The sequence below is a fragment of the Puccinia triticina genome, chromosome 8A (assembly GCF_026914185.1).
Source record: "Puccinia triticina chromosome 8A, complete sequence".
Classification (NCBI taxonomy): domain Eukaryota; kingdom Fungi; phylum Basidiomycota; class Pucciniomycetes; order Pucciniales; family Pucciniaceae; genus Puccinia; species Puccinia triticina.
The window spans coordinates 4,934,018-4,961,925 of record NC_070565.1 but is presented as its reverse complement, the minus strand read 5'-3'; the positions used below and the strand labels follow the sequence as shown (position 1 = coordinate 4,961,925).

General features: G+C 46.7%; 8 protein-coding genes across 8 annotated transcripts; 3 read left to right on the top strand and 5 right to left on the bottom strand.

The window, feature by feature from the left end:
* Nucleotides 1–69: 69 nt before the first annotated feature.
* On the bottom strand, nt 70–6,878 carry PtA15_8A520 (uncharacterized protein; the record flags this gene model as incomplete). Its single annotated transcript, XM_053171959.1, has 8 exons — nt 70–200; nt 304–817; nt 889–1,224; nt 2,291–2,928; nt 3,025–3,208; nt 3,312–3,608; nt 3,767–6,380; nt 6,481–6,878. The coding sequence occupies 8 exons, from the start codon at nt 6,876–6,878 to the stop codon at nt 70–72; spliced, it is 5,112 nt and encodes a 1,703-aa protein (XP_053023170.1).
* A 157-nt stretch (nt 6,879–7,035) lies between these two features.
* Nucleotides 7,036–7,426, top strand: PtA15_8A519 (uncharacterized protein; the record flags this gene model as incomplete). Its single annotated transcript, XM_053171957.1, has 2 exons — nt 7,036–7,174; nt 7,242–7,426. 2 exons carry the CDS (start codon nt 7,036–7,038, stop codon nt 7,424–7,426), a joined length of 324 nt encoding a protein of 107 aa, XP_053023169.1.
* A 5,870-nt stretch (nt 7,427–13,296) lies between these two features.
* PtA15_8A518 (uncharacterized protein) lies at nt 13,297–15,009 on the bottom strand (the record flags this gene model as incomplete). Its single annotated transcript, XM_053171956.1, has 5 exons — nt 13,297–13,439; nt 13,518–13,638; nt 13,755–14,389; nt 14,469–14,580; nt 14,644–15,009. The coding sequence occupies 5 exons, from the start codon at nt 15,007–15,009 to the stop codon at nt 13,297–13,299; spliced, it is 1,377 nt and encodes a 458-aa protein (XP_053023168.1).
* Nucleotides 15,010–15,101: 92 nt separating this feature from the next.
* Nucleotides 15,102–16,819, bottom strand: PtA15_8A517 (uncharacterized protein; the record flags this gene model as incomplete). The annotated part of the gene is made up of 4 exons (XM_053171955.1): nt 15,102–15,746; nt 15,828–16,147; nt 16,235–16,508; nt 16,652–16,819. The coding sequence occupies 4 exons, from the start codon at nt 16,817–16,819 to the stop codon at nt 15,102–15,104; spliced, it is 1,407 nt and encodes a 468-aa protein (XP_053023167.1).
* A 2,154-nt stretch (nt 16,820–18,973) lies between these two features.
* PtA15_8A516 (uncharacterized protein) lies at nt 18,974–19,448 on the top strand (the record flags this gene model as incomplete). The annotated part of the gene is made up of 2 exons (XM_053171954.1): nt 18,974–19,264; nt 19,338–19,448. The coding sequence occupies 2 exons, from the start codon at nt 18,974–18,976 to the stop codon at nt 19,446–19,448; spliced, it is 402 nt and encodes a 133-aa protein (XP_053023166.1).
* A 45-nt stretch (nt 19,449–19,493) lies between these two features.
* PtA15_8A515 (uncharacterized protein) lies at nt 19,494–19,986 on the bottom strand (the record flags this gene model as incomplete). Its single annotated transcript, XM_053171953.1, has 2 exons — nt 19,494–19,835; nt 19,912–19,986. The coding sequence occupies 2 exons, from the start codon at nt 19,984–19,986 to the stop codon at nt 19,494–19,496; spliced, it is 417 nt and encodes a 138-aa protein (XP_053023165.1).
* A 1,360-nt stretch (nt 19,987–21,346) lies between these two features.
* On the bottom strand, nt 21,347–23,814 carry PtA15_8A514 (uncharacterized protein; the record flags this gene model as incomplete). The annotated part of the gene is made up of 5 exons (XM_053171952.1): nt 21,347–21,469; nt 21,546–21,607; nt 22,215–22,653; nt 23,018–23,553; nt 23,769–23,814. The coding sequence occupies 5 exons, from the start codon at nt 23,812–23,814 to the stop codon at nt 21,347–21,349; spliced, it is 1,206 nt and encodes a 401-aa protein (XP_053023164.1).
* A 102-nt stretch (nt 23,815–23,916) lies between these two features.
* PtA15_8A513 (uncharacterized protein) lies at nt 23,917–25,427 on the top strand (the record flags this gene model as incomplete). Its single annotated transcript, XM_053171951.1, has 7 exons — nt 23,917–24,192; nt 24,247–24,357; nt 24,437–24,553; nt 24,620–24,763; nt 24,845–24,910; nt 24,994–25,199; nt 25,268–25,427. The coding sequence occupies 7 exons, from the start codon at nt 23,917–23,919 to the stop codon at nt 25,425–25,427; spliced, it is 1,080 nt and encodes a 359-aa protein (XP_053023163.1).
* Between the last annotated feature and the right edge of the window lie 2,481 nt (nt 25,428–27,908).

The window sequence follows — 27,908 nt, the reverse complement described above, 5'->3', positions numbered from 1 at the left end:
GCAGCTTGGAAAGAAGAAAGAGCTGAAAAGAGGTTAGAAGGTGGGGAAAGGGAGGGGAAATGAAAAGAATCAACCCAATTGGTCTTCGATGGCCTGGTTAACAAAGGCCTTCTTATCGCCCAATTCGGTCCTATACATAGCCTCCAACTCCTGACGGACTCCTTTTTTAGTGATCGTATTGAGGTCGGCTCGCGCCAAGACTAAAACGAGGAATGATACAAGCCAGCAGAATTGTCAATTTTTTCTCTGAAAGCATGGGTTTGAAGAAAAAAAAGGCGGGATGGTTGGGAGGGGGGAACTGACCTGCTTGGATGTCCGCAATGATCTGTTCATCCGAAGGTAATCCGCCTCGGCTGGGGATCGGAAAGCCGGCGGCACTACCTCTACGACTATCGCTCGCCTGACCCTGCATGAAACCGGGTACGGGTCCATACATGCTACCCATGCCCATGGGCATCATGCCGTTATTTGGGGGCATGAAGCCCATCAGACTAGGCGAGTCGTTCATGCCTCTGTTGGGCACCATCATCGCTTGGGGCCCTCCGAAGGAATGCACCGACATCGCCCGCCCAGCCATCGGATCCATATAGCCCACATTCCCTTGCGGCATCAACATGATACTGCCCCCTCCCCCTTGGTAGCCTGATAAGAGCGATCGGGCGTCGTGGTTGTGTTCGTTTAATCCCGGCGAGTGGGTTCGACTATATGGCATCATCACTGGCGGATCGTAGCTCGTCTCTTGACCGTACAAGGAGGCCTCCTTGGCCGAAGCATTGCGCTTATCAGCAATAATTGAGCCTATGGACTGATTAGATCCCTAAGAATTTAACCAAGCGTGAGTTTTTGTGAATCATACATCAAGAGAAGATGAAAGGTAAAAAAACTGACCCTCTCCCATAACTCGTTCTCGTACTCTTGCCAAGTTTTCAGAGGGATCGAACTAGGATCGAACTTGCCTTCGTCATGAATAACTAACTTCTTCCCAGCCTCACCAAGGACGACACGAGTATTACCCCAACTGAAGTCGTCCATCTTCCAGAAAGAGTAGATCGGGATCAAGAACGAAAAGATCGGGATTGCTAAGATATAGAAGAACATCCATCCAATGTGTTCAAACTTTCGGTGGAAGACAAAGATCAAGGCTTGTAAGCCGTATATCGCGGCGATCATGATGAGCGACGTTGTCGGTACCACTCCAGATTTCGAGCCAACTAAGTACAAGAGCTACACACAAAGTTGACAGGGGCAAAGAAAAACTATCAAATCAAAACCTAATCTCTCTGTTTTGAAATCGTAGATTGACTTACATAAGCCAAATAAGCGACGGTGACGGGCTGGATGAGAGTAGAAAAGAGATCGATGAAGACAACGAATCTCATGGAGAAACAACAAAAACCACAAAGACGTTCGATCATCAAAAGTTCGGTCAAGTTATGGATAGTCGAGTTAATCCATCTACGCCGTTGCGAGAGCAGGATCTTCCATTCGTCGGGTGCAATCGTTTTCGCAAATGCATCTTGGATGAACGTCGTCTTAAAAGTCGGAAAGGTCTTCAATAGAAGCGTCGTCAAGTATCGATCTTCTCCCAAATGTAGCAGATTCTTCATGTGTCTGCAAAGTTCCACATTCGTCAATAGGTTAGTTACATGCCGCCAAAGCAATTTTTGGCGAAGAAAGGACACGCACAGTGTGTCGACTCGATTGACAGAATATGCTTCAATGATCTGGTTGCTGACTAGTAGTGGTTTGTGTTCAGAAGTTCGGAGACGATACAAGGTAAAACAGCCCGGTAAACAAGTTACTGATCCGAATAAACTCTCGAACGCTTTGGACAGATGCTAGAAAAGGAGGCGTAATACAAGCTGGAGTCAGTCGCTGGGTACCCAAAAATATACGCAAGTGAAAAAAGTGAACTGACATGAGAGATAAAGTACTCGTAAACCTGCATCATCGTCGTCCAAGAGTGTTTAGCGTTGGCCAGAGAGGTTTCGCCGCAGAGCCCGACGATTCTTTGGTCATGCATCATAGCGGAAATCATGCGATTCAAGCTGAATTTATCAACGGTAGTATCTGCATCGATCATGAGCACGTATTCGTAGAAAGCCGGATTGACGCCGATCACGTTTTTGATCTGATGGTAGAGCTCGAGCTCGCATGGCGACATCGGCGCGTCGAAGTGGACCCGATTGAACAAGCGCATCAACATCATCTGCGAGTCTCGTTTACCTCTGTTGCCCGGTCGGGATCGTTCGGTTGGCGTGCCACATTTCGCTAAAACTATGTACGGTACAACATGTCCGCCTGATTCGTAGAGTCCAGAGTAAACCTTGGCCATGTTGTGTTGCTTGGCACCTTCACCAAGACTGAGAATACTTAATGCTTCGGGGTTCTGATTGGGGTCGGAGCCCAAGATGTCCAGAACGATCCTCGGAGTCGGTCGGTCGTTACCAGACCCGATAATCATTCCATCACAAACAACAAAGAGTAATTTCCGCTTGTCGTCATACTTCAATTGAGTAACTGAATCGATAGCCCTCCTCAAAGATTCTTCACCTTCAGTATAACAAGGGATTTGAATGATCACAAACTTCTCATGATCTTCTGGTTGACGAGCCTTTCCAAACTGTAAGGCTGCCAAAAACTTGAACCCGATAATCGAGACCATCATCATTGAAAAGATGAGGAGGATGTACTGTGCAAATTGACATTGAGCTGATTGACGATTGTCAACCTTGCCGGCGAAGAAAAGGTTTCTCAGACAGATTCGTTGAGCTTGTTTCACGTTCCGGTCCATGTTGAGTGCGTTGAATCTGTCGGTCACATCACCACCAGCTCCTTGTTGAAAGAGTTGGACAATATCGGGGCTCATGAACTGCGAATCGACGGAAGGAGGAGACGTGCCAGTCGGAGTTCTGATTCCGGGACCCACTGTAGCAGGGCAGAAAAAAGTGACAGGAAAGTTGTGAAGTCGCAGAAAAGTTGTTAGGAAATTGGGTGATGTTGCTTTATCAAAATGTCTCTTACCTGTGATGTAGTCAGTTAAATCATAAACGCTACCATCCAAGATAGCAATAGATTTGCGACCATTTCGAGCCAAAGAGGAAATTTCCTTTGGAGTTTTACCCATAAAACCTCTTCGGTAGTTATACCTCAAATAGTACATTTGTTCGAAGTACCAATCTGGACGTGAATCCGATGTAAAGGCTCTCTGGAAAAAAAAGAAAAAAGAAAGGGTGAGGAACGTAGGTGCATTTGCCAAACGAGTATGCCAAACGAGTATGAAAAAGAAAAAGGAAAGGTCAAGAACTCACAAAGTCGTGATAAACGGAATTCGGTTCAAGACTAGTGGTATTAGCGCCGCTCAAAATGATCCATTGACTAATACCGTTGCCATTACCAGAGCATAGTGCGCTGACTTGGACCGGGAAGAGGTTGGTGGCATCGGTTCCACCATAGCTTTGGACGGCTTTGGTAGGGACAACCGAAGGATAATGTAAGGGTGCAAAGCTCGTCAGATCGAAGACCTCCCCGCGGATGGCCACCAACATGTTGTTGGCATTCCCACTGTAGGAGTGGGAACTCAGTTCGTTGGCTGAGTACACAAATTCCTTTGGGCAGATTAAGTTGCCCATGATCGCAATCACAAACACCGCAATCGCACAACAAAACCAAATCACAATCTGATAGTAATAAATATGATCAAGGTTTGAGTCAGTTAATCAGAAACTAGCGCAAGAGTAGGATCGTATTAAATCATGGAACTTACGTTGATAGCCAATTTTTCTCTCCATGCTAGTCTGACATCCGGCCGTTTCATGCGCCCGATCCAGGCCAGAAGGAAGTTGGGGACATAGAAAGTCAAAGCCCAAACCAACAAGAGCCACTTCTTGCGCAGGCTGCTTTCGCCGACGACTTCTTCGGCCACTTCTCCGCGCCCAGGTTGATCGCCCTCGGTGAGTGCGTCTTTCTCGCTGTCAGCAGGCTTGCCTGAGGAGTCGAACATGTTGCGAGAGGGTGCATAGCGGTCGGTGCCGAGGTAAGATTTGCTCTCGTTTTCGTGCATCGGAGAGCCGTAGCCGCCCTCCGTATCTGTCATCACCGTCTTCCGATCATCGTCGTAGAATCCACCCATGTGCCCGGCTTGCCCTGCCGCATGGGAAACGAGTGGCAAACCGATCTCGGAAGAGTTGCCGTGCGCCCCCGCCGGATAGAAGGTTGGTGACTGATGTGGCATACCGTACGGGTCATTCCCCGCAAAGGTATCGGCGGTCCCCTGGACGGCTGCTTTCTCTTGATACCTTCGTTGCTCATCAACGTCGACTGCACGAAGTCGATCCTCCAATTGGCGAAATGCCGCATCATTCATAAAAATTTTGTAGTTGCCCATCATGATGTCATGGCTATCCCAGCCCATAATATTCTTGATTCCCTCGATCCTTTCTTCCCAAGATATCAAGCTCAAACGCATAACATCAGTCGAGATCGGGTCGCATTCTTTATAACGATCCCACCATTCATTATTTTCCAGGCTAACCATCCAGTCGTCTTTGAGCCGCCTAGCCAGTTCGGGAATGTTGAAAAACTTGACTTGCTGCTTGACCAGCTTCCCATCAAATTGATTTGAGAGTTGCGAGTCATTTGATTTGAGGCAGAAGATAAACCAAGTCTTGGTGTCTTGCAGAGTTTCTAGAAGGGTGGTGAGAGATTCATTGAACTCTGAGACGACTAGCTTGCCCTCGGTTTCGACCTTGACGTCCTTCTTAGCAGCCTCTTCGGTTGGATCGTCATTGGTAGATTTTTCTGGTGCATCATGACGATTCTTTCGCCGGGTAGACGGAGCACGCATTGGCCTTTGAAGTTGTTGAGCGGCAACGATCGTCTTCTCACTCTGCGGGTGAGTGGTCGTGGCAAGATTAGCGTCAGAAAAAAGCTGTCGGATGAATGAATTTGTCGACCCGTGCGCGGTAGAAGCACGGCGTGAGGCACCAAAGAGAGTCAGATAGTCAGGAGAGACCACATCTCGATTCTGGGTTAGGAATCCTTCGACAGAATAAGTAACTGGTCCAGAGTAATGCGAGCAAGTAAACGATCCAGGCCGGTCGAGTCGTTCGTCACCATCCTTGAAGGTAAAACTAGTGTTATTGCCCCAACGTCGGCCCATGGCATCCAACATCGTTTGATCAGTCTTGTTGGGCCGACGGCTTTGATCATCAATTATATGTACAAGCCCACCGGGGACGTGAGTAAGGACGCGAAGGACTTCTGCGTTGTCATAAAAGGGAGCCTTCAGGCCGGGGAGATGAGCATCAAGGCCTTCGGTCACGTATTCCGCTTTATTCTTGACAAACAATTCGTTTAGCACCAAGCCGTGGATGCGCTCGTTTGCGAGATTGAAACAGAACGTATCGAGATTGTTCCCATCCCCTTGGTTCAAACCCCGAGAGACATTGTTTTGAGTGCCAGGAAGATCAATCAACGATATGAATGACGTAAAATCATCCTTGCAAAGCTTCTGATTGATTGTTTCGTTAAGCCAGCTAAACAGAAGGCCATAGAGCATCTTGGCAAGATCGTCACGGTTCTGGGAAGCACCTTCCGAATCAAGGAAGATCGTACATCGTTCACCGGAAACCATTCGAGTTTGGTAAGTTAGGGTAGACTCTAGGGTTTCAGACTTGACGCCCAAAAATGAAGCGACAACATCCAGTAGTGGAGGATTTGAAACGGTAGCTGCTTCGGCATTCTTCCCCTTGTCAAGCACGAACTCCAGGTTGCCCAGGTGAAGGATCGCAGCTAGCAGCTGACAGGTAGAGGCGACAGATTTCTTGGAGAAGCCGATGGCTTTGAAGGCTTGTTTGAGTCTGACGAACTGCTGAGCATCTGAAGCGGCCGAGGACTGGCCAGATTGATTGCGAGCCTGAGTGAGGAACCTAAAAGGCTGGCTTGCCGAATGGTCAGAGTGGTTACGGAGAGCCTGGCCAGGAAGCTGAGCGAGACCGGTAGCGGTGGGAGGTTGATCGAGAAAGAGATATGCACGTTCCTCGGGGGATCCGCCGGCAGTGAGATAGTAGAAGATGTGAAAGTTACGTTCACCACTCGGACGACTGACCACCCTGGAGCGTTGCAGATAATACTCCAAGCTCTTGAGTCCACAGAGTTTTCCGTGCTCGGTGAACTGCAGTTCGGTGTACTGGCCGAATCGGGAGGCGTTTGAGTTCTCGAGTGTATGGGCGTTACCAAAGGATTCGAGGATGAATTGTGCAGCAGGGATCTGTTGAACGAGTTTGGAACCCTTTTTGCCGGGTAGGGCTGATGAAATATCGACAATGAAACGGAGTGCCAGTCGTCTGGCTTCAGATTTTCCACTCCCGCTCTCACCCCTAAGATGATAACAGGAAAAAGATGTAAATAAAGATTGTTCAGATGGAGATAGAAATACGTGGCTGCTGAGGTGAGAAGAGAAAAGATGGGCAGACTCACCTGGTAATAATACTTTGATCACCGCCGGTCCTCCTCATATAGTAGTAGGCCTTCCCGGCAAGCGCCCAGACATGGGGGCCAGTGCCGAAGCCCTGGCCGGCCTCCGATTCGATCCTCTTCCGCCTGTCCTCGCTGCAGTCCCACCAGTCAGAGGCATATGCGTTGAGGGATTGATCGGAGTTGATGGGCGAGTTCTTGTTGAGGGCGAGGCTGAGGAGGCAGCGAGGAGACAGCCATAGGTAGGGTAGATCGGATAGGAAGCGAGACTTGAATGCGGCGACGGTCTCATCTGCTGATGGCTGCTGCTGACTCTGTGGGGTCGTATCCGAGTTCGAGGATGCTGAAGAGGAGGGTACGAGCTGGGTGAGATCGGTAAGAGAAGTGTGTTGGTTGGACATTATCAGGTTGCTTTCTAGGGACGGTCGAGTGCTTAGATGGGGCGGAGGCCAGAGAGGAGAGAAGGGAGGAAAGAGAGCAGGAGAGATGGCGGAGGGTGGGTTCGTCGGATTGGCCAAGAGAAGAGCACCGTGATGACTGCTGTGATGGCCAAAAACCATGGCAGAAACCAATCAGGCCGGCGAAAAAACCCTGACGAGCTCCTCCGGGTGGGCTCATCACCCCCGTTCATCACCCGAGCCAGGACCAGCCTCGCCAGCTGGAGACCAACCACGACCATCTAATTGCATCAGCACAGGTTGTTCCCTTGTCTCCGAAGTTCGAAGAGAGAAAAAAATAACTGAATTACGTTTATCTTCTTCCAGAGACTCCTACGGCCATGGGATTAATCAATTTGAACGAGGATACCAAAGTTGAGCTTCATAAAACTCTTTGTCGAATCATCATCCACCCTGGAAAATATGAATATATCACTGACCCCACAATCATCATCCAGGAACGCGTCAACCAAGTCACTGCAGCGATCAAAGTACTTGCGCTTCCATCTTAACCATACATATCTTAGAGCTTACAAATAATCATCAGTACAGATCTCAGCACCTTTTCAGCTTTGTAAGCCAAGAAGACTGATGTTCTTGTCGTTTTATTTGGATGAATGAATCACTTGACGTTCTTTAGACGATTCTGCACTGGACTTGGATCCCAATCGTCCTGACGATCGGATTCAAGAACAGTAATCCGAAGCCCTCTCTGATCAAGTCGGTTCCTCCTCTCTCTCTCTCTCTCTCTCTCTCTCTCTCTCTTTCCCACCAATTTATCCAACGCCATCCTTTGTAGCTTCCCTCTTGCTTGAGAGCTATCTTTTCTGATCCATCCCGTCCTTTTTATCATTTTTTTCTCTCCAGAATCTTGAGTCCTTTGGCTTAACCCGGCAGAAGTGCTCGAAAATAAGAAAGATCTCCCCGAAGGGAAAAAGAGGGGCGAGGCGCTTTTCCTGTCCTTTTCTTCAGGCAAAAAAAAATCAAAACGAAGTAGACTACATACTTCTCTTACATCTCGATCGTGCACATTATACAATCACAAAATCAAATTTGCAAGTATAAAAGTTCCATCCAAACCTGGATGCATGAAAATCCATAATCTCTCATATCTTTTCCCGCATATGAAACCTGCTATTGAACTGTGAGTGCATGGAAGGGTTCTAACGTGGATGGTGGACATCTATTTGCACCCTTCCTGTCCGCGCCTTGTTAGCTTTTCATAATTGTGGATCAATTTACCAAAAACCCCACACCGACAACGAGCACTGATGGGCCACTCGAGGCCCATATGAACAGCTGCGCTGGTTTTTTTTTTTTTTGGGTGTCATGGGCTACTACGTAATATTCCATCTTAAATTTTGTGTTTAATGTGAGGACTATGATTGGAGGCATTTCCCCAGTCAGAGATGTTCAATTGTTGGAATTTCTCCAGCCAGAGCCTCAGAGGTCAATTTGACTTGCAGCACAGCAGTTGTACTGTTGTATTAGGGGGGTTCACAATTGAATTTTATAAGACTTTGGAGGTTGTTTTAAGGCCTTTATGAACATAATTTTAAAATTTTGGCAAGATGTCCAGAAAAAGGTGTGACTGATCAATCAGTGCAATTGATCAACTTTTCAAAAATATGTTGATAAACAGGTTAAAATGGGTCCCAAAGTTTTACAAATTTCAATTGTGAACCCCCCTATTATGTGTAATCCAATAGTAAAATGTGGTGCAAACAAGACAACCTGCGGGTCACAGATGTATGGTGTGTACTTGTACCAAATATTTGCCTGTTGTTCAGTCCTAGATCCCAGCACCTGCACTTGCATCCGGCACCGTAGATGGGGACTTGTTGTAAGCCTGAAAGTACTACCCTACGAGTGCTGTGTACTTTCCAAGGAGTACTTTGTGCAATCCCTATGAATAAGCATGTATTGCACTGCTGCAACAGATGGCATGTTTGATGGTTACAGAAGAAAATATGCCTGGAAGTATCTCAATTGCCACAGCCTTGTGTTGTGGTGTTAAATCAGCAGATTATACAAGCATGACTAGAGCAGAGATTGATATCAGTTGAACATGACATCAAGCTAGAACATGACTGAGTTAAAACTGAGGCACAGCTCACATCTGGCAGCCTTCCTGAAAGAAGTTACCATCTGGCACTCTCTGGAGAGTGCAACCATTTCCCCCCTGGTGCATGGACTTGAAGGAAGATTGAAAAAGACTCTAGACTCAATGCTGGTCAACTGCATGGGATTGATTCATAAGATCAGAAATTTATCCTGAATGAGCTCCAAGATTTGATCAATCAGGAGAAAGATGGCTTGGGATGCATGGAAGATGATGCAGCATGGATGCAATTGTTGAAGAATGAAAGCAAGAATTTAGAAAAAAAGAATAAAGGTTATCAACTCCACCAACTTGTGGCCACTATAAAAATTAAGGACTTTGAACAGAAGCAGAGCCAACTTGGCCAGATTGCAACCAAGCTTCAACTCTGGAATGCCTCCAATGTCTTGCAAGCCAATGCCCATGATAAAATTTCCTCAGAAAAACTTTCCCTGCACTTGAAACTAGCTCAGAGACTAGTACATGATAAACTTGCCGTCCAAAGAGTGCAACCTCATGAGAAACTGACAGAGCCCAACAGCTAGCCAGCGCAGCGGTCACACTGCTACGTCCCAGAGGCATGTAGCAGAAGCTGTTGAAAAACCGCTTCCGCTAGCGCTAAATATAGTTGAGTCTCTCTTCATCTTGAGAGGGGTCAGTGTTAGCGCAGCAGAAAAAAGGCTGCTAACGCTGCAGAATAGCCAAATCCCCACATGGGCGCTTCCTGACTGCTACTCTGCCAACACAGCTAAACGCTGTCCCTGCCACTGGAAGCTGCGCAGATTGTGGGTGCATTCACTGGGACATAGTCCTTTTTGACATCACCACTTTCCTTGTTGACATCTACGCCATCCTTGTTGACATATCCACCGTCCTTGTCAACATCTCCACCATCCTTGTCGGCATCATGATATCTCAGAGATCTGCCATACCCGCTGAATCCGACAACAATCAACCATCTACACCATCTGATTCCGCATGGATTGCCAGGAGTTCACTTTTCTTTGTACCCCAAGCAATTGGCCATGATTTGTATCCACCCATGGGGATTCTTGTTGTTCACTGGTCCCCAAAAGCCCTGCTCCTGCCACTGGAAAGTTCTGTGCTGCAATTTCAAAGAGAAAGAAGACTATACTTACTATCACCTCGGGTGATGAAGCCAACAACAAACCAAATCCCAGCGGCCAATATACCACCCCCGTCTTTGAGGGAACTAAAGTTGCAGTTGTAATGGAACTATTGTGACTGTTGATATGGCTCAAGTTTACAATCTAGAAAATTTCAAGTACCCCCACACAACTCAGAAGAAAAAGGACCCAACTAAAGAGAAGCAACAGTGGTTCAGCTACGCTAACCATAGCTGTTAGCGTAGCACAGCGCAGCGCAAATGTGCTATTTTTTAGTGTAGCGTTAGCGCAATCGCGCACATCTGTGCTAACGCTACACGCAAAGGGTGCAAAGCTATTTCAGCTTTGAGCGTAGTGTTGTGGTAGACAGAAAAGTGGAAAAATAAAAAGTTTTTTCTATGACACATAATTTCTTAACTAGGCCTCAAGATACCACCAAGTGGACCCCAGAAATGGATTCTAGGGCCAATCTCACCCCTAGTCACCACTGGAAGCACCCCTGGGCCCCCTCTAGTTTGGGAGTTACACCTCATGGACACCTATCACACGGCCAGCCCCAGTAACCCAGCTGTCACCTGCCTCAACCCAAGTTTCTCAGTAGTACATCTATACAAATCACAGGATACAAACATACATCTCCCTGTCAGGCTACACTCATTACATATTAGCTGAATACACTCCTTTATATACATAGTATGACATCATTTACACTGTTTCTGCAGCCTCAGACTTTGTGTATACATACACTAATCACCCCTGTATGACAGCTCATGCAGTCTACTGTCACCTTATGCATGCGTAAGAATGTTCTGTTGTATATTCTGGCATCATGTATGCACCCCTGGCATGTTTAGAATGTTCTGTTGTATATTCTGACACCATTCATGCACCCCTGAGGGGTTATGACATCATTTGTATCTACTCCCACCAGCTAAAATCCCTCACTGCAAGAAAAACTCTAGAAACTGCTTGCAGTTGAGATGCAAGAGCTCAAGGCAAGCTGTGCCTCATTCAAGAATCAAGCACTGGTTGATTCCATGCACATTGCATAATTCATGCAAGAGTGAGTGTAAGGTACAAAAAACTGAGTACAGGCTCCAAAATACTGAGTTGGTACCTGTGAAAATTCCCCTTTCATGTGCCTTTCATTTGCACATATCCCTTTTGTATGCATTCACCCCTTTCATAATGTGTACATACCCCTTTATGTGCACATACCCCTTTCATGTGCGTGTATCCCTTTCATGTGCATATATCCCTTTCACAATGTGTACATACCCCTTTCATCATGTTTTCATGACCCTTTCATTTTTACATTTCCCCTTTGAGTTTTTTACATCCCTTTCAATACCCCTTTCATCATTCAGGTTTATATCTCCCTTTGATGTTTACATATCCCTTCCACATGCAAATACTCCTTCTTGCACAAACTCCTTTCATGCATACATACCCTTTTCATGCAAACATGCCCCTTTCATCATTTCTACATATCCCTTTTATGTGTTAATACACCTTCTGTCATTCCCCTTTTATGTGTATATCTTCCTTTCATATGTACATATCCCTTTCATGTGTTCATACCCTTTTTATGTTATTCTGGCTGGATTCAATGGCACATGGAGTGTTTACTAAAAGCAAATGAAAGGGTTCTCAGGAGGATGCTCATTTTCCTCAGCCTACTGCATGAGCACTACAGCATGTTCAGCATTGAGATGGTGAACATGGTACACACTCAAGGTGCACCAGCACGGAATTTGGGTGCTTGCAACGGTGGGCCGCTACGCTACATTTAGTCCGTAGTTCAGCGCAGCGTAGCGGATCTAAACTACAAATGACAGGGTTTTCCGTTAGCGGGCAGTGATTGCCCGCTACCGCTAACAGGCACCCCTTGAAACTACAGGGCCTCTATCGCCGCTATCAGCGCTAGCAGTGCTATTCAACCGCTAAAAAAGCTGATAGCGCTGTTAGCGCCCGTTAGCGTAGCGTAGCGGCCCGTAGCGGGCGCTACAACTAACAGCAATGTGTCAGGAACTACACAACGCTAAACTAGCGGATAGCGCACGCTACGGATAGTTTAGCGTAGCGGCCCACCGTTGGTGCTTGACTCCAGTCTCCAGCTTGAGCTGAGGCTTGATTCAGGCTTGCTGCATCTCAACTGCAAGCAGTTTCTAGAGTTTTTCTTACAGTGCCTCACCCTGTTGTCTCGATAAGCTGAAACCCTAACCCACAAGCCCCTCTGGGGCTCCACTTTTGTCTATAAAAGTAGCTCTCTCCACCCCCAGTGGTCTGCTCCCCAGTTCCTCACCCAGAACTCACAAGTCATCCAACACTCATCCACACTCAAATCCTAAAACCCTTATAACCACCCTTATAATAAAGGAATTCAACCCTTATAACAAAGTAATTAAAACACTTACACATTGCCAGTCAAACAGATTTCATCTGGAACAGACCAGACCTATCACTTAATAAAACTTGCCAAGCTGAGCTTGGTGAGTCTTGTTGACTGATAACAGAAGGGCAGAGCTTGCAACTCCATCATACCCTTTGAAATTCAGCAAAAGGGTTTCATTACCACTTTTGAGTCTTACACCGTTCCTGTCACTGTTCCTGTCCAGTTCCAGTACATGTCTTGTTCCTGTTGTCCTGTGTGTTACATGCTTTCAGGCCCCCTCTGGATCTTGTGCAGGGGGCTCTCTAGTTGTGTGTACGTGTCTGCTCCTCAGAGAAGAAATAAAATCATTGAGTCAGAGCAACAACAACTAAGACCCACAGTGCCCTAGTCCTCAGAACCAGCTCCTTGTTCAACCCCTCCTCCTCGTCTGGTAGTCTAGAGCCCTGAGGAATAGCCTCTAGTATTCATTCTAATTTGATGCCTGTCTCTATCTCATTTTTGTTCATCAAAAATCATGTATATATTACTTTATTTACACAAGTAATAACATCATTGGTTCTCATAATCTGAGCTTGAGCGCATCCCTCGCTGTGATCACCGAGTCCGCTCAAAAAATACTCATCCTCGTCTCTCTCTCACATCTTCGGACGGAATTTCTTCATTGATGATAAAAGCCCCTGATCCTGCAAATGTATCTTTTTCCTTTGTGTTTATTTGCCAACAAAAAAAAGGGGGGGTCGATGGAAGGAAAGGAAATGATCAAAAGTCGTCATCCGGCTCTTCGTCGTCCATGTCATCAGCCGAGTCAGGATCGTAGAGGATCATTCCGCTTGTGTTGGTATTCGGAGCATTGGGGTTATTCTGGAACGAGCCATCGAACATCTCGCCGGGGGCCTCGATGACTATGCAGAAGCGCGGGGAAGAAGATCAGTTATGGGACGCTGGCCAGGATAGATGGGCGAGCCTTCTCCCTCTCTCACCTGTGCCGTCGTTCGCCCGTCGAGGCAGGAACGGCAGCGCCACGGCTTCCCGCTCGGCGCGTTGCTTGTCGGTCAAGGACAGATTGAAGGTTAGCTGGCCATCGAGAGGCGTAGGATTGGGCTGAGAATAGAGATGACCGTTAGATGAGGAGGATTCAGTAAGCGTGCTGGATGAAGGGCAGAGTCGGACTGTTGCAGACGGTGGGCGGGGGCTGAGGGAGAGAGAAACAACGATACCTGATCGGTCGGCCGACTCGAGAGCTTGAAGGCTCGCTTGACGAGGACCTTAGAGAGCGGCAGCGGGTCGAGCCTGAAGCTGTGCGATGGAGAGGGGTGTCCAAGGTTGAGCCTGAGGGCTTCGAGGCCGTGCTGGATGGAGGCGAGATGAGTGGAAGGCCGACCGACGCGGCAGTTTTTCTTATTTGTGATGGGTTTGAGGCCGATGGAGGTGGACGGGCTGGCGGCACAGTGGGGGAGGTTCTTGGCGGTCCACTCGATCACGCATGTGCCCGTGTTGGCCGAGGATGGGGCGAGGGATGGGGGGACCATGAGCGCCTGTGGGACGACCGTCAGCCGGTCCTTCTCCGCCCCTATCGGCTCTAGATACGGATTACAGTCCCCAGCGAGCTCGTCGAGCAGGCCAAACAGTCGGACGTCGTAATGGGTGCCCGCTTGCTGCGCCGATGGGACCGGGACGGGGAGGCCAAAGACATTGATCAGATGGTCGAGAAGGCCGGTCGGATGGATCTTCAGATGCAAGTAGCTCGCCGAGAGAGATGAGGACCTGAGTGCGGTTGAGGGGTCGACGATCGAGTGATCGGAAGAACTGGTTTGCAGATGAGGCGAATCTACAACGATCAGACGCGATTCGGCTGCGACATGTGCAGAAAGGATAAAATGCACATGAATTGACGGGGATCGATCGATAGGGATGAGAGTGATGATGCGTACGATTCGGCAAGAGGTCCAACAGACTCCTGAGGAATCGGAATGCCAGTTGGGCAGAGGTCAGGCGAAAGAGCTCCTGGACGGAGTCGACCACGATCGAGACGGGGGATGATTTCTATGGAGGCAGGGGATCGGAAATCAGCGTGTAGGGGTGTGCGAGGGGGGTGGGATGACGGACGTGGAGGGAGAGGGCATGGGCGATGAGCTCGCGGGTAGGCGGGAGGATTGAGTCGAGACAGTCCTGGTGGTCGGTGAGGCTGAAGCGAGCACAGGACGGGGGGAGGTCGAGCGAGCCGAGGCTGCTGGGGTGGCTGATGAGGACCGTGGGGGGATTGCTTGGGGAGCAGTGGCTGGCGGGCTGCTGGCCGGGAGCGGGGCGGCTCGACTTGGTGGCGAGCTGGTGGAGGATGGGCTGTGCTGACTGGGCGGGGCAGTCCTGGAGGAGGACGAGGCGGGCGGGGAGGGTGCCGCCGAGGAAGGCGTCGAGCAGCAGCCCAGCAGTCGACATGGCTGGTTCCCGGTGGAAGTGGGGTTTGGATTGCATGGGAGCTAATTGGAAATGTAAAACACTCGTGCTATGGCTGTGTATGTGTGTAGGCTATGTACAAGCAACACGACGCAGACAGAGGGGGGATGCTACTGCTGGTTCTCGGCATCGGCAGAGAACGGATGGGGATGGTCGACGGGAAGCTTGGCGTGGAGGAACTGTCTGGGTTTGCCCGGGCCGTAATCAGCCGTGATGTGTGCCCGGCCGGCGCCGCCAACCATGATCCACTTGTAGATCACCAGGCCGTCGAGGCCGACCGGGCCGCGCGAGTGGATCTTGCTCGTGCTGATCCCGATCTCCGTGCCGAAGCCGTAGCGGTAGCCGTCGGCAAACCGGGTCGAGCAGTTCACATAGACCGAGGCGCTGTTGACCGCCCGGCAGAAGCGGCGGCCGCTGGCGGCCGACTCGGTGAGGATCGCGTCGGTGTGGTGCGAGGAGTGCTGGTTGATGTGCCCGATCGCGGCACCCAGATCGGCGACGGTCTTGATCGACAGCGTCAGCGACAGCCACTCCGTCCGGAAGTCCTCCTCCCGGGCCAGCGAGCAGTTCGACCAGAACAGCAGGTGGCTCGCCACCTCGGCACTCGACTTGAGCACATCCAGGCTGGCCTGGTCCAGCTTCAGGGTCACCTTCTCGTTCAGCAGATGCAGCACCAGCTCCGTAAACGCCGGCCCGAGCCATGCGCGATGCACCAGCAGCGTTTCCACAGAGTTGCAGGCTGCCGGATAGGTGGTCTACATTAAGAAGATAAAAAAAAAAAAAAAAAATCAAACTCTCCCAATCCAAGACGTTCTTGAGGGGAAGAGAGAACCTACCTTGGCATCCAGGACACACCGGATAACTTTTTCGGGGTCGGCATCTTGGTCGACATAGATGTTGCAGAGACCATCGGCGTGGCCCAGGACGGGGATCTTGGTATGGTCTTGGATATACTGGACCAATTCTTTGCTTCCACGAGGGATGACGAGGTCGATGAACTGGGTCTGTTGCAGGAGCTCGTCCACATCCGATCGAGAAGAGATGGTCTGGATCAGGTTGGCTGGCAGACAGCTCGCAAGCGCCTCGTTGATGATCGTCGTCAGGATCTCTTGAGTCTTCATCGACTCTTTGCCGCCCTTGAGGATGGCCGCATTGCCTATGTAGATATGCAAACAGATCATCCGTCAGTATCCCCCCTCCTGCCCCACACCCCCATGCAGACACATCTCTTCTTCTGGCTCACCACTCTTGACGGCCAGGGCAGCAATGTTGACGAGCACCTCGGGGCGAGCCTCAAAGATGATCAAAAGCACCCCGATCGGACAGCTGACCTTGTAGAGCTCGAGTCCCTCGTCCAGCTTGGTCACCGACTCGATCTTCCCTGCCGGGTCCTCCAGCTTGATCACTCCCTCGATCCCATCGACGATCGACTCAAACTTGTCCGCACTCGAGCGTAGGTTCAGCCGACTCAGGATCGACTCCGACAGTTTGCCTTCCTTGACCAGTCCTTCTGCTGCCTAAACATGCATTTTATTTTATTTATTTATTTATTTGTTCAGGTTCTCGTGATCAACTTGGTGTGATACGGATTTGCAGATTTTAGTGGGGATGGTTGATGTTTTTTTTCTTTTGATTGACTGTCTGTTCTTCTAATTCTCACCTGGACATCCAAGTCGTTTGCCCCCAGGATCTCTTCCTTCCGCTCGACCAGTGCCTGCTTCAGCCTCCGCAGTCCTTCTGTCTTCTTCGCGGCTGGATCGTCGATCGATTGGTATTCATCAAATGCTTTCTTGGCCGAGCGTGCCACGCTGCTGATCAGTGTGCTCATCCTTCCGGTCGTCTTGCGCTGTTTTGTCGAACTGGTCGAAGTCCCTCTTCTGCGCGGGGGCGGGCAGTCCGAAGGAGGGAAACCGACTTACAACCGCGTCACGGTTGGCCAGTTTTGGTGTAGCCGACTTTTCGACGGCTGCACCTCCTGTACATCCATCTCCCCGGAGGTAAAAAGTTGGGCCAGAGATAGAGGAGGGTGGCGCGGACCTCCTCATCCACTTTTCAAAAGAAAATATTGAAAATCGGACCAGCAGGAATTTTTGCAAGATCACAAAAATCCAACAATCTGACTCTTCACACTGCCAGCACAATTGCCTGGGTTGAGGTTGTCCCAGTTAAACTGGGATGCACTCAACCAATTTAAACTTGGGTGATCTGAACTGATGAAATATAAATCCAAGGTACCCCCCTTGGGTTTATATTAAATTGGTTGAGATCAACCAAGTTTAAATTGGTTGAGTGCATCCCAGTTAAACTGGGATGACTTCAACCCAGCCAAATATGCTGGCAGTGTCAAGATTGAACTCAAGTTGATTCTAGCTTCTCAATCAGGATTCCTCCTTGACAAATTTCCTCCCAAATTTTTCTATCTAACACCCTGGGATGGCAGTCTTGTCCTCTATTGATTACATAAGGAATGGCTTGGTTTGAAGAAAAAGAAAAAAAAAGTCATGTTGGACTAAAATTGGTTTGAAAAAAATCCTACACATGCAATTTATGAAAAATTCAAAATCCTTCTTGATGGGGATGAAGACTCCCATATTGCGCACACCCTGTTCAACATTATTATCCACTGGGTGGTTGTGTGTATTCTATATGATTTTTACAAAAAAAATAAGGACCTCAGAAGCCCAACTGTGACATGCAAGCATGTGCCTTTTAGACACAAGCCTCTCCTGCACTTTGTGCGTTCAATGGAGAGGCTGTACAAGCTTTCTGTTTTGTGTCCTGCCAAGTCCCAACTGCAAAACTTCTGCAAGCCTCACACATGGCTTGCCTCCGGGCTGTACTCCAACACTCTCCCGGGAGATTGCACTCCACCAAAGTTAAAAGCTTTAATCTGCCAATTTTGAGCAGTTATGTAAAGCACCTCTCCATTCATTGGACAGTTAGACCTTACTTCCTGGAGAGTATTGATTGAGATCAAGTTTTCACCAGCAAGTAAGCCTTCTGACCCATGCTGTTGACTAGAACTCCTCTAATAACCTCTCAAAATCCTTGCTGCTCCAGCCAAAGCTGAGGGATAACATGTGCCTCTCCTTTGGAGAGCGCTTCGCATGGGGTCCCTGGGACCCTTGTTCAAGGGGCCATGTCAAGCTCAACAATCACTACTGGTACTCACGGCCAACCACAGAGACAATGATTGTGAAATGGTTGGAACAACAGAAGCAGGTAGCTCCCCTTCCTCTGCCGCCTTCTTGAGCTATCAACCACCCAAAACATCAGCGCCCCATTTGTACATAACATCATTTGTCAACAATGTTGTTTCTCCCACTCTTCAATGATATTTGCATCTGTGAGAGCAGTGCAAGTGGCTAGTTCAATACCACCACAACCAACAAGAGTACACTACGGCTCCAGTTGTTGAGCGGTGCCGACGTCGTTTTTGCCCCGGCGTCGGATTATGGTCAGGCCGACCGGGCGCGACGTCGGACACGCCAAAGGGTCAGCCTGACCTGTCCGACCGGGGTAAATTGACGCCAAAAAGCCCTCCCTGACGGGAAGGGCAGTCCGACCGTGCAGATGCGCTGGTAAGCATGGTCGGCCTGGCGCATGGATCGAGGCGACGGTCCCGACGGCCGGGGCATGAGCGTCGGCTCACCTGAAAGGTCGTCAGTGGGCTTTGACAGGTTGGCTGTCTGAGGAGTCAAGCCAACCCATCTGACCCCCCACCAGACGGGTCGGTCGGCTTGTAATTGCTGTCCGAGGAGGCGAGCCAACCCATCTGACCCCCCCCCCCACTAGACGGGTTGGTCGGCTTGTGATGTCAACTTGGCCGACTGATCTGACCTCATGGGCTTGATTCTTCACCCGAGATAGCCCGGGGATCATGCCCATCTGGGTTGACCAGAGGTCAAGACGGTGCCATTATAAACTTTGTCGAGTAACAACCACCAATTCAAGAAGCAATCACCTCAAGAACACCAAAAACATGAACAACTCTCCTGCTCAAGTCATTGCGATGCGTCGAGGAAACCCAGTAGGCTTTCCCGGAAACAGCCACGACCACCCATACATCATCGATGGGCCGCAAATCAACAACAGATCCTCAAACAGCTTCCCCGGAAACAGTCACGACCACCCATACATCATCGGCCAAACTCATGTATACTGTATAGATGCGACTTATCCCGGAAGCCCTCGATCACATGTTTTGGAGGGAAACAATCCAGCGCGCAAAGCGGTTAAGAAGGAAAATAGGGAAGATGAGAAACCGTTCTCTGTATGTTCTCATTCGTCATTCAAATTCACATTCATGATCAATACTAACATACAGGTTTGAAATTTATTAATAGAGCGATGGTGGATTTGTTGTCTTTCATCGCCTATCAAGCCAGACGCCACCTCGTAACTTACCAGAGTTGGACAAGAATCACAAGGCACCGGAATCTAGCACCAAGGCTTAAATTGAAATTGTTTTGTACTATATTATAATACATACACTGTGTAGTCTAAATACGAAAGCTAGGATCAACACGAGAGGTTGAAGGTCTGGAGGGAATTACTGTCTTGCCCTTCTTTTTATTAGCCTTCCATTTATTCAAGCCCTCGTGCAAAGTATCAATCCATTGAAGTGGTTCGATCCTCTTAAAAACAAGGCCGGATATCTTTTGATGCGAATTGACAGAACGTAAGGAGCAGGAATTCAAGATGAATCGCTTGTTGTCCTGATGGGTGGTCTCAAGCGCCCTAACCTCGCTATCGTTCCTTTCTATTCTCAGCTTACGCGTCTTCGTAAGCTTGCAGTTACCATCGTGGCAATTGTGCTGCAGGTTTAAACAACTCTCAACTTCCTGATAATTTTAGAACAGCGAAGAGGGAAGCAGCATTCAGTATATTGCAGGAGAAGCATAGGAGTTCATTACATACCTTTGCGTTGACAAAGAGGGACTGTTCAGTAACTCTGAACTCGGCCATTTGATACCACTCATTTAAATTTTCCATCCTTTTGAGTATACTTGCGTGGAGAATGTACCGACATGGTTTTGAAGGCCTCCTGATGCACCAAATCGAATTCACACGACCAACAGTAGGATTATTCGAGTTTTGACCTGAAGGAAGATTAAACTGTTGGTCGCACCGCAGTTCAGTTGGTAGAAATCAGAATTTGAGATGTGCAGGTGGAGAGGGCCAACATACCAAGATAAAATAACTCTTCTTCAGTATTTCCTTATCATTCAGATGCACCTCGGAGATTTGCTGGATGTTGTGGCCGTGATAATGATCCTGTAGCCTTTGAGGGACCGCAAGTGTATCGATTTCTGAGACGTATGCTTTTTTGATCAAGGGATAGGTTTGAGTTGGATATGAGATGGATTTGTTATAGCCAAAGAGATTTTGAATGCTGGTATTGAGGGCGAAAACATCTGTTACATGGGATGAAACATTTGCTAATTTCTTCTTGAACCGATCAAAAAAAACGCTTCCAGAAAATATTTGACGGTATGAATGATAACTGCTGAAAGTGATAGCAATATCTTGACCAGGACTTTGTCGATTTGAGTGGATTGAAGCATTGCGCACAATACCGTTGTAGCTTTCAAATTTCTCAGTTGAACACAGACCGGCGGGTCCATAGAGAAGAATAGAATCTGGTAGATGGAGTAACATATGAAACTTCGGTTTGTTAATCCACTGCGCAGATGATTGTATAACATGATATAAAAAAATGTCAATACAGATCTTCAGTTCAATCAGATACTCGTCCATGTCTTCAATATGGGTTTGGAATACAAGCGGTGCTAAATGGCAAAGAGCATGCCAAATATTCCGCGTCGGCTCGTCCATGAATTGGAAGAATAAAAATGGAGCTGCTTGAACTATGACTCTAAAATCTTTACCGACTAAGCTCGAAGAGTATTTAACCATACCCACGGGTTTAAGTGATGGAATATTCAAAGAGTTGGTGTTAAATGATCGCCACAAGCCTATAAGATCCGCTTTCTCGTCGGGTTTGAGGTGGTCCATAAAATCACGAAAAACATATTTAACAACACCAAGCGAGAAGATGTGTAAGATTTCCACAGGAGTGTGCCTGGAACCGTCAAATCCTGGCGTCATCATTGAAGGAATCAGATATACACTCCAGAGAAAGATATCCCACAAAATAGAATGAATTTGACCTACCTTCGAGTTCCAAGTACGGATTGAGTAATGAATTGGGATCATTTTTGATCAGATCTGCTATGTATGGTGGAATAACGGCAGTCAGATGCGCCGGAATTGGCTCGTTCTTCTTTTTAAGTTTCTTCTTCAGTCTTTTTGATTGGTAAATTTCCAATGCGAAATGACGATTGAGTTGATCTCAAACGCCACGTTCAATTGAAAGTTTATCGGATGCTGTTTCGCTTTTCTTCTTTTTCACCAATTCCCAGATTGCCTCGGAATCTTTGATCATCTTAGGCCAATACCGGTGTTGATTGAAAGCCTAATCAATCAAAGAGAGAATGATATCAGGAAGCTGGAATAACTTGTTAAGCAAATGAGGGGGAAATCATAAATACCTGAGTTCCATGCGAGCTAATCTGTAAGAACTCCCTCAGGTATTTCATTGTCACTTTTTCAACTAGACTAGGAGCCGAAAGCACACAGGATCGACACGGATTGAGGGAGGACGAAGGTACCGGAGTATTTGTAATTTCGGCGTGCATCGGAGAGTCCGCAAGGAAGGACATCACCGGGGTCATAACCAAGACCTCCTCCTGGAGACCAATATCATACGCATCAAATCCTCGAGAGGACATTTGACTACATAATAACCCATTTTCAGTTCGGAATCCACATCACATAAACGGCATGAATTATTTACTTGAGTTCTGGGACAATCAACTGTCCCATTTCCAAAGGACCGGCGGTGTTTGATGTGCACAAGAAGTGGCAATGGAATTCTTGGTTTGAAATCGCCGGAGGAAGTCCGGCCAACGTAAAATAATATGAAACATGCTTGTTCCATTGTTTTGACACATTCCCGGAAGTGTCATCACAGTAAAGGCTTATTGGTGTGTGTCGAATGATCCTCTTGTGCGCTTCGGTCCTCCAGGGATTAGGCAGAGGTATTTTGGTCACTTGACCACAGTGGAACTCTTGATGGAGAGATGATGTGTATGGTAATCTCAAATAAAATCAGGAAATGGCAGTCACTCGAATAGAATATGAATTAAAAGTGCACAAACCTTCCATGAAACTTCCGCAAACTTCCGCCAATTTCTTTCCCTTCTTAGTCTTTATTTCCGAGTAAATTGATCCCAATTTTCCAACGGGTAATGTTATCAAATTAGGGTCTTCGAACCGAATGTTGGATGGAATCTGGATTACTAAGCTATCATTGCCGCCGCCGGTACTTGAGGTAATGGATGGCTTGAAGCACTTCGAATAAGTAGAACATTTGTACTTATAGAAAAATATAGGAACAATAATATCTGAGGAGGATTTTTGCATTACCGGTTCAAAAATGTAGTAATGCTGTTTATTTGAGACACACATCTGGACGCGTTGAGTGCGCGAAAAGTCTTCCAACCATCTCCGGGACTGTGATAGCTTGAAAATATCTTTCCCTTCGGCATCAATGGGAAAAAAATCTAAATGTGGATTAACTAAAGGGTTGGCCAGTTCCTAAGAAACAAAACACAGAATTTGTAAGTGAGATGATCAAAAAGAAAGCAAAAAATACACGTACATGGGAGACAATGTTCTTCGCCGAAAGAGAAAAACAAGTTTTCCTCGTGCTAGCATTCTTTTGTGTTACTGGATAGTGGACAGCAGTACGTATCCTCTTTCTTTCTTGTCGCAAGGCTTCATATCCGGGAAGTTTTAGATTACATAATGTGAGGAGTACCACTCGTATGTGGTTATAAATTGAGCGTGAGATAATTTTATGTAAGAACCCTACAATCAAGGATCCCGCCAAATACTTTTCAAAGCAACACGGATGAATGTTAAAAATCTTTTGAGTGAGTTTTGGCTTCTCAGAGCTTACGAGTTTATTTCGGAAGGGATGCCAAGCTGAGTTTTCTCCATTTTCATCTTCTTTCTTTTCCTCTTTCCTCTCCTCTTTTTCTGAGCACTGATCATCGTCATCTTCCGGTAGCATATCAGTCCAATCTAGTTCCCGATCGTCGTCAGAGTCATAGTATTCCTTGGCCAAGGCGGGTTCGTCAAATTCTTCAATTGGAGGCGGCATATCATTGGGCGGACTGTTGATTTCCATGTGAGTATCATCTTCTGCATTACCAAAATTCCTATCTAGAAACATCTCCTCGAAATCTTGATTCAAGTTTTCCTCTTCTTCCCAGCCAGTACTGTTACTAGGACCTCCTTGTGATTGTACGTTATGGCCAACAGTAGAATTCCCGGTACAAGAAAGCCTCTCCTTCTCGAGTGAAATGTAATAGCTCTTTGCTTTTGACAGATGGTTGCCGAGCCTTGAATGTTTGACTTTATTCTTCAGAGGCCGACTTTTACAAGGTTTGCAAACAAATCGTGGTCCATCGGGTGTTGTATATTCGTTAAAACCTTTTTGACCAGATTTAAAAATGTAAGTAATCTGTTTTCTCGAATTTATTTTGTTGGAATGTTCTAACAAGTATCATCCACCAGGTTGTTTATGTGTCTCGCCATGGCCGGATTTTGACAAAGGAGGACCTCGGATGATGTTTTTCAGGGTGCGTTGTGAGTAAAAAGGAATTCAAGCGATTTGATGTCCTCTTGCCCTTTTCAGCATTTCTGACATTTCAATTGTGACTTAAATTGCGTCACTTTTTCCAATTCAACCATCCCAGCCGTGGTCTCTCTTCCTCCACAACCTCGTCTTTTCTCTTCTCATCCATCAGCCAATCAACACCTTCCAAAAAATTTCCAAGTCTTCATCCCTTGACCATGTCTGACAACAATGAAGACAATGTTTCAAACATCTTTAACCATCCAGCCCCAAGTCAGATCAATGATGAAAACAACAGATCCACCAACGGGCCGCAAGAGACTGAACATTCCGAACTCTTTGGCCGCGATGAATTGGGCTTTGATCAAGATCGAGCCGAGTCGGATCAACATATGGAAGATCCTGATCATCTGATGGACTCTCTGATTGAAGAGCTTCAAAACGATTTCCACCTCAATGATCACTTTGGTACACTCGCTTCCAAAGCTGTTAAGGTCAGTCTTTTCATTATTGCTGTTTGTTACTGATCCTGATTTTTTTTTGAACAGTCTCCCCCCGAAGAGCATTACGCAAGATCCATCTATCTCGTGAGTTCGATTGCGCAACATTTTGCGACTGAGCCCAAAACCACCGGAACAACTACTCAGGATCCTTTCAAAGTGAGTGATTCTGATCAATCAGTTATCTGCATTATGATGCGCTCAACATATTGTACAATAACCAATTTCTCTTTGTTAGGATTTTATTCGCGACACTGCCAGGCGTTTTATAGTCAAGACTGATATTGAAGCTTACACTGCTACAGTGGATAAGCACTCAAATATTATTGCCAAGTCGCTTCCTAAATTAACCAGAGTAAGCATCCTTTCGATTGTTTGATTTGATGCCTTTTGGAAGCTTTGTTCTCATCAAACTACCCAGGACGCAGCCGATCAAAAACCAGAGGAATACAAAGCCAAGTTTTACCCGGAAGGCCATGATGGGAACAATGCTACCGGAAAGTCGCCTTATCGTCAGGCACTTAGCTCTTTGGTGAAATACGTTCGACAACAGCTGAGAGACTGGGTAAGCAGCACCCTGCTCCTCTTTGAAAATGCTCAACGTTTTGCATTAGGTTGACACTTTTGTTCCAAGCTTTTGACTCAGATGTTGGAGAACCAAAAAATTCAGCCAAGTGCACCGGTGCCAGATATTGACACGCTGATCAAGGCGGTAATAAGTTATTTCTTTGTACTGTTTCTACAATTACAAATGCGAGTGCAAGCTGACAAATTCCTTTTGCTGGTTGGTCACAGATGATCCAGGAACTCCTTCCAAAAAGTGAGAAGGGGCAACAAGTCCACACCAACATCACTTGGAAGCAACGAATCCGATTCAGCCATCTACGATTGGAGACGGCCTCGAACTACCTCAATCATCACCCCAAAGGTGTCACACAGTGGACAATGATTGATCAACGTTTAGAAGATCTCCGATGGAAGTCTACTGCCTTCCGACAAAAGTAAGCTTATTCTGGTTCACTTGAGAACAATCGATCTGATCATAACCTCTTGTTACTGGTCAAACTAGACATGCTCAACTGGTCATTGCGAAGGACAAGGAACTCTTTGGCCAGGGTAAGCTCTATAAAGATATTGTGAAGGCAAGGATTCTCATGCCGACCATGCAAGAAGTTCAGGACGCCATGCAACTTCCTGAGCCTTCTGCGCCTTCCCCTGTTGCCACCTAATCTGCCTGTAGTTCGGGACCCGGGTGGCTCACGTGTTTTTCAAGCCCATAAAGAATCCATCACTGTTTGCTGGTAGTCTTGTTTTCATCCTCATCCCCCCTTTTCCTAGAACACGCCATACACATCTTCTCCCATCCCCCAAAAAAGTCGTACACCAAACTACACCACCATTTTTATATTTATTATCTACAACGTGTCCTGTATAAATTTCCTGCGCTCGCAATTTCAGCACCGTTACAAATGGCAAAATGAATAATTTCCGGGTTTGTACCAAATCTGATTGGGCATTCATTTGCGGAGCAAAACCCACCTGGAACAAAATAATTTGCCGGATTAAATCCGCCTGGAGGGAGAAAGATTGACCCAATTTTGGCGTCGGAGTCAGCCCAACCCTGATATGACGTCGGGAAAGCTGCTCTAGATCCGCCGTGAGGGTCAATCCGACCAGCTTGCTCTGACTGTAGGGTATTGACGACCTGACTGTCTCGCTAGTCAAAAAACCTGAAAATTTGCCGCCCACATCAATCCGACGGGATAATTGACGCCGGCATGAATCCGACGGCTTGGATTGACGCCAGGCTCAATCCGACCCCCCGAATCGACGCCAGCGGCAATCTGACGCGTCCGACGGTTTGCCTCCCAACGTGAATTCCACGTTGGCTTAGCGCGGCGTCGGAAAGGTGGGCGCTGACGCAAATTGCGACGTCGGATCGACGTCAGACTGCACCCGTGGTGTAGAATCATGTTGTTGGGGGCACCACAAATGGTCATACAAGGGTTTAAGACACCGTCATTATTAAACAGAGACAAGATTTCCTTGACTAAAGCACACACTCTAGTTTTTAAACATTGTGTTGTAGCCAATTGTAATGCAAGTATGTATCTAGTGAGACCTGGATCCCAGCCTTACTCTGTCTTACATGGCTCAATTTTCAAACCTCTCTCCTTAACTGGCAGTCACAATCTACCAGTATACAATTCTCTGCTTGAAAAATTTATTCTCAAATTCAACTTCAGTCAGATGCCATGATGATGATTAAATTCTAACCAGTAATGAGAGGGAAGAAACCATGAGCCTGTGAGCACCATTAGCGCAGGCTAAAGTAGAGTAGCTTAACAGGCCGATAAAAACTCAATCTATTCAAGGGATAATGGGCCTCAGCCTCGGATGAGATGGCTAAGTGGAAAAAAGGGCCCTCAAAATACATGGATAATCAAAACCTCATTCACTGTAGCCTGCATATATAAGTAAACTATGAACAGAATGTTCAATTTTTCGTAGCAGTAACATTTGTGAAAATGAATGAGTAAAAGGAAAAAAGGTGTGACACCCCATTTGGGGATGATCAAAGAATTCCAACATGTGATAGCTGTGTAAAGAGACATATTTCTTTCAGATGGTTCTTGTGGATGATTTTTTTTATGAAAAATGGCTGTGTATGAGATGTGGAAACATGAGAATTCTTGTTTATTAAGGTTTATTTTGTCACAAAAACAGGTTTGAAATACCCTAGATTGTATTTAGCATAGATAAAAGGAAAAATATCAGTAGTTTAACTTTCACTGGAATATTTGAAAAATTCTAAGTGGAAACCTAGCCTTTAGGAATATGATACATTTTCAGAGCATCAAGTAGAATCATAGCACATCAGTATTCTTGCCAGTTTTCCTCTTTTCTGTAAGATGGAAAGACACTTTAGACTATGGAGAAATTTGTTTGAATCTATATTCAAACTGAAACAAGTGATATCATAATTAATTTCTGAAGTGCTTTGGATTGCTCAGGATCCAATTTCTGAAGCCAAAACTGTTTGGCGTTTCTTTTCTCAAATTCTACAGTTTTTTCTTTAAAATCTATGTACTCCATAAGTTCCAAAACATATTCTTTGGTATGTGTATCTTCCAAGGTGGTCATTAGATGCTTGACTATTTGTGGAACATCCCAAGGTTTATATAATTCTGATTGCCATTCTAAAAGCATATCTGTGGCTTTTTCAGCGGACTTCTCCTTATTGATCCTATCTGAAAGCTCTTGGGGAATCTCAAGGTCAATCTTATCTAAATTTTGAATGTCAATTTGATCAGGATGTTTGATGGTATTAATATTTAAAATTGTATGGGAAATATTGTAGTCTTCTTGTGAAGCCTCTTTTCTTGTTGGAAGATATCCAATCTTCCTCACAATTCCCCAAACCATTGATAGTTGTGATTCATTCAATAAATTTTTGAGTAAATACTCATACCTTGGGGGATAAACATGCCCATGTACTATGCTTGAGCCATCCTTATTGGGTAAAGGATGCTTTAGACCCTCTATCAATTCCCACAGAAATAACTTTTGTTGACTAGTTAAAGCTTCCAGGAAAATAACAAATTTTGACATAAAGACTGTTTCTTCATCTGCATCTAAAGTTTGAGACTCAATGAATTTAGCAATTTTGTGAAAAGATTGCCAATTATTATGAAAAGTTCCTAATAATC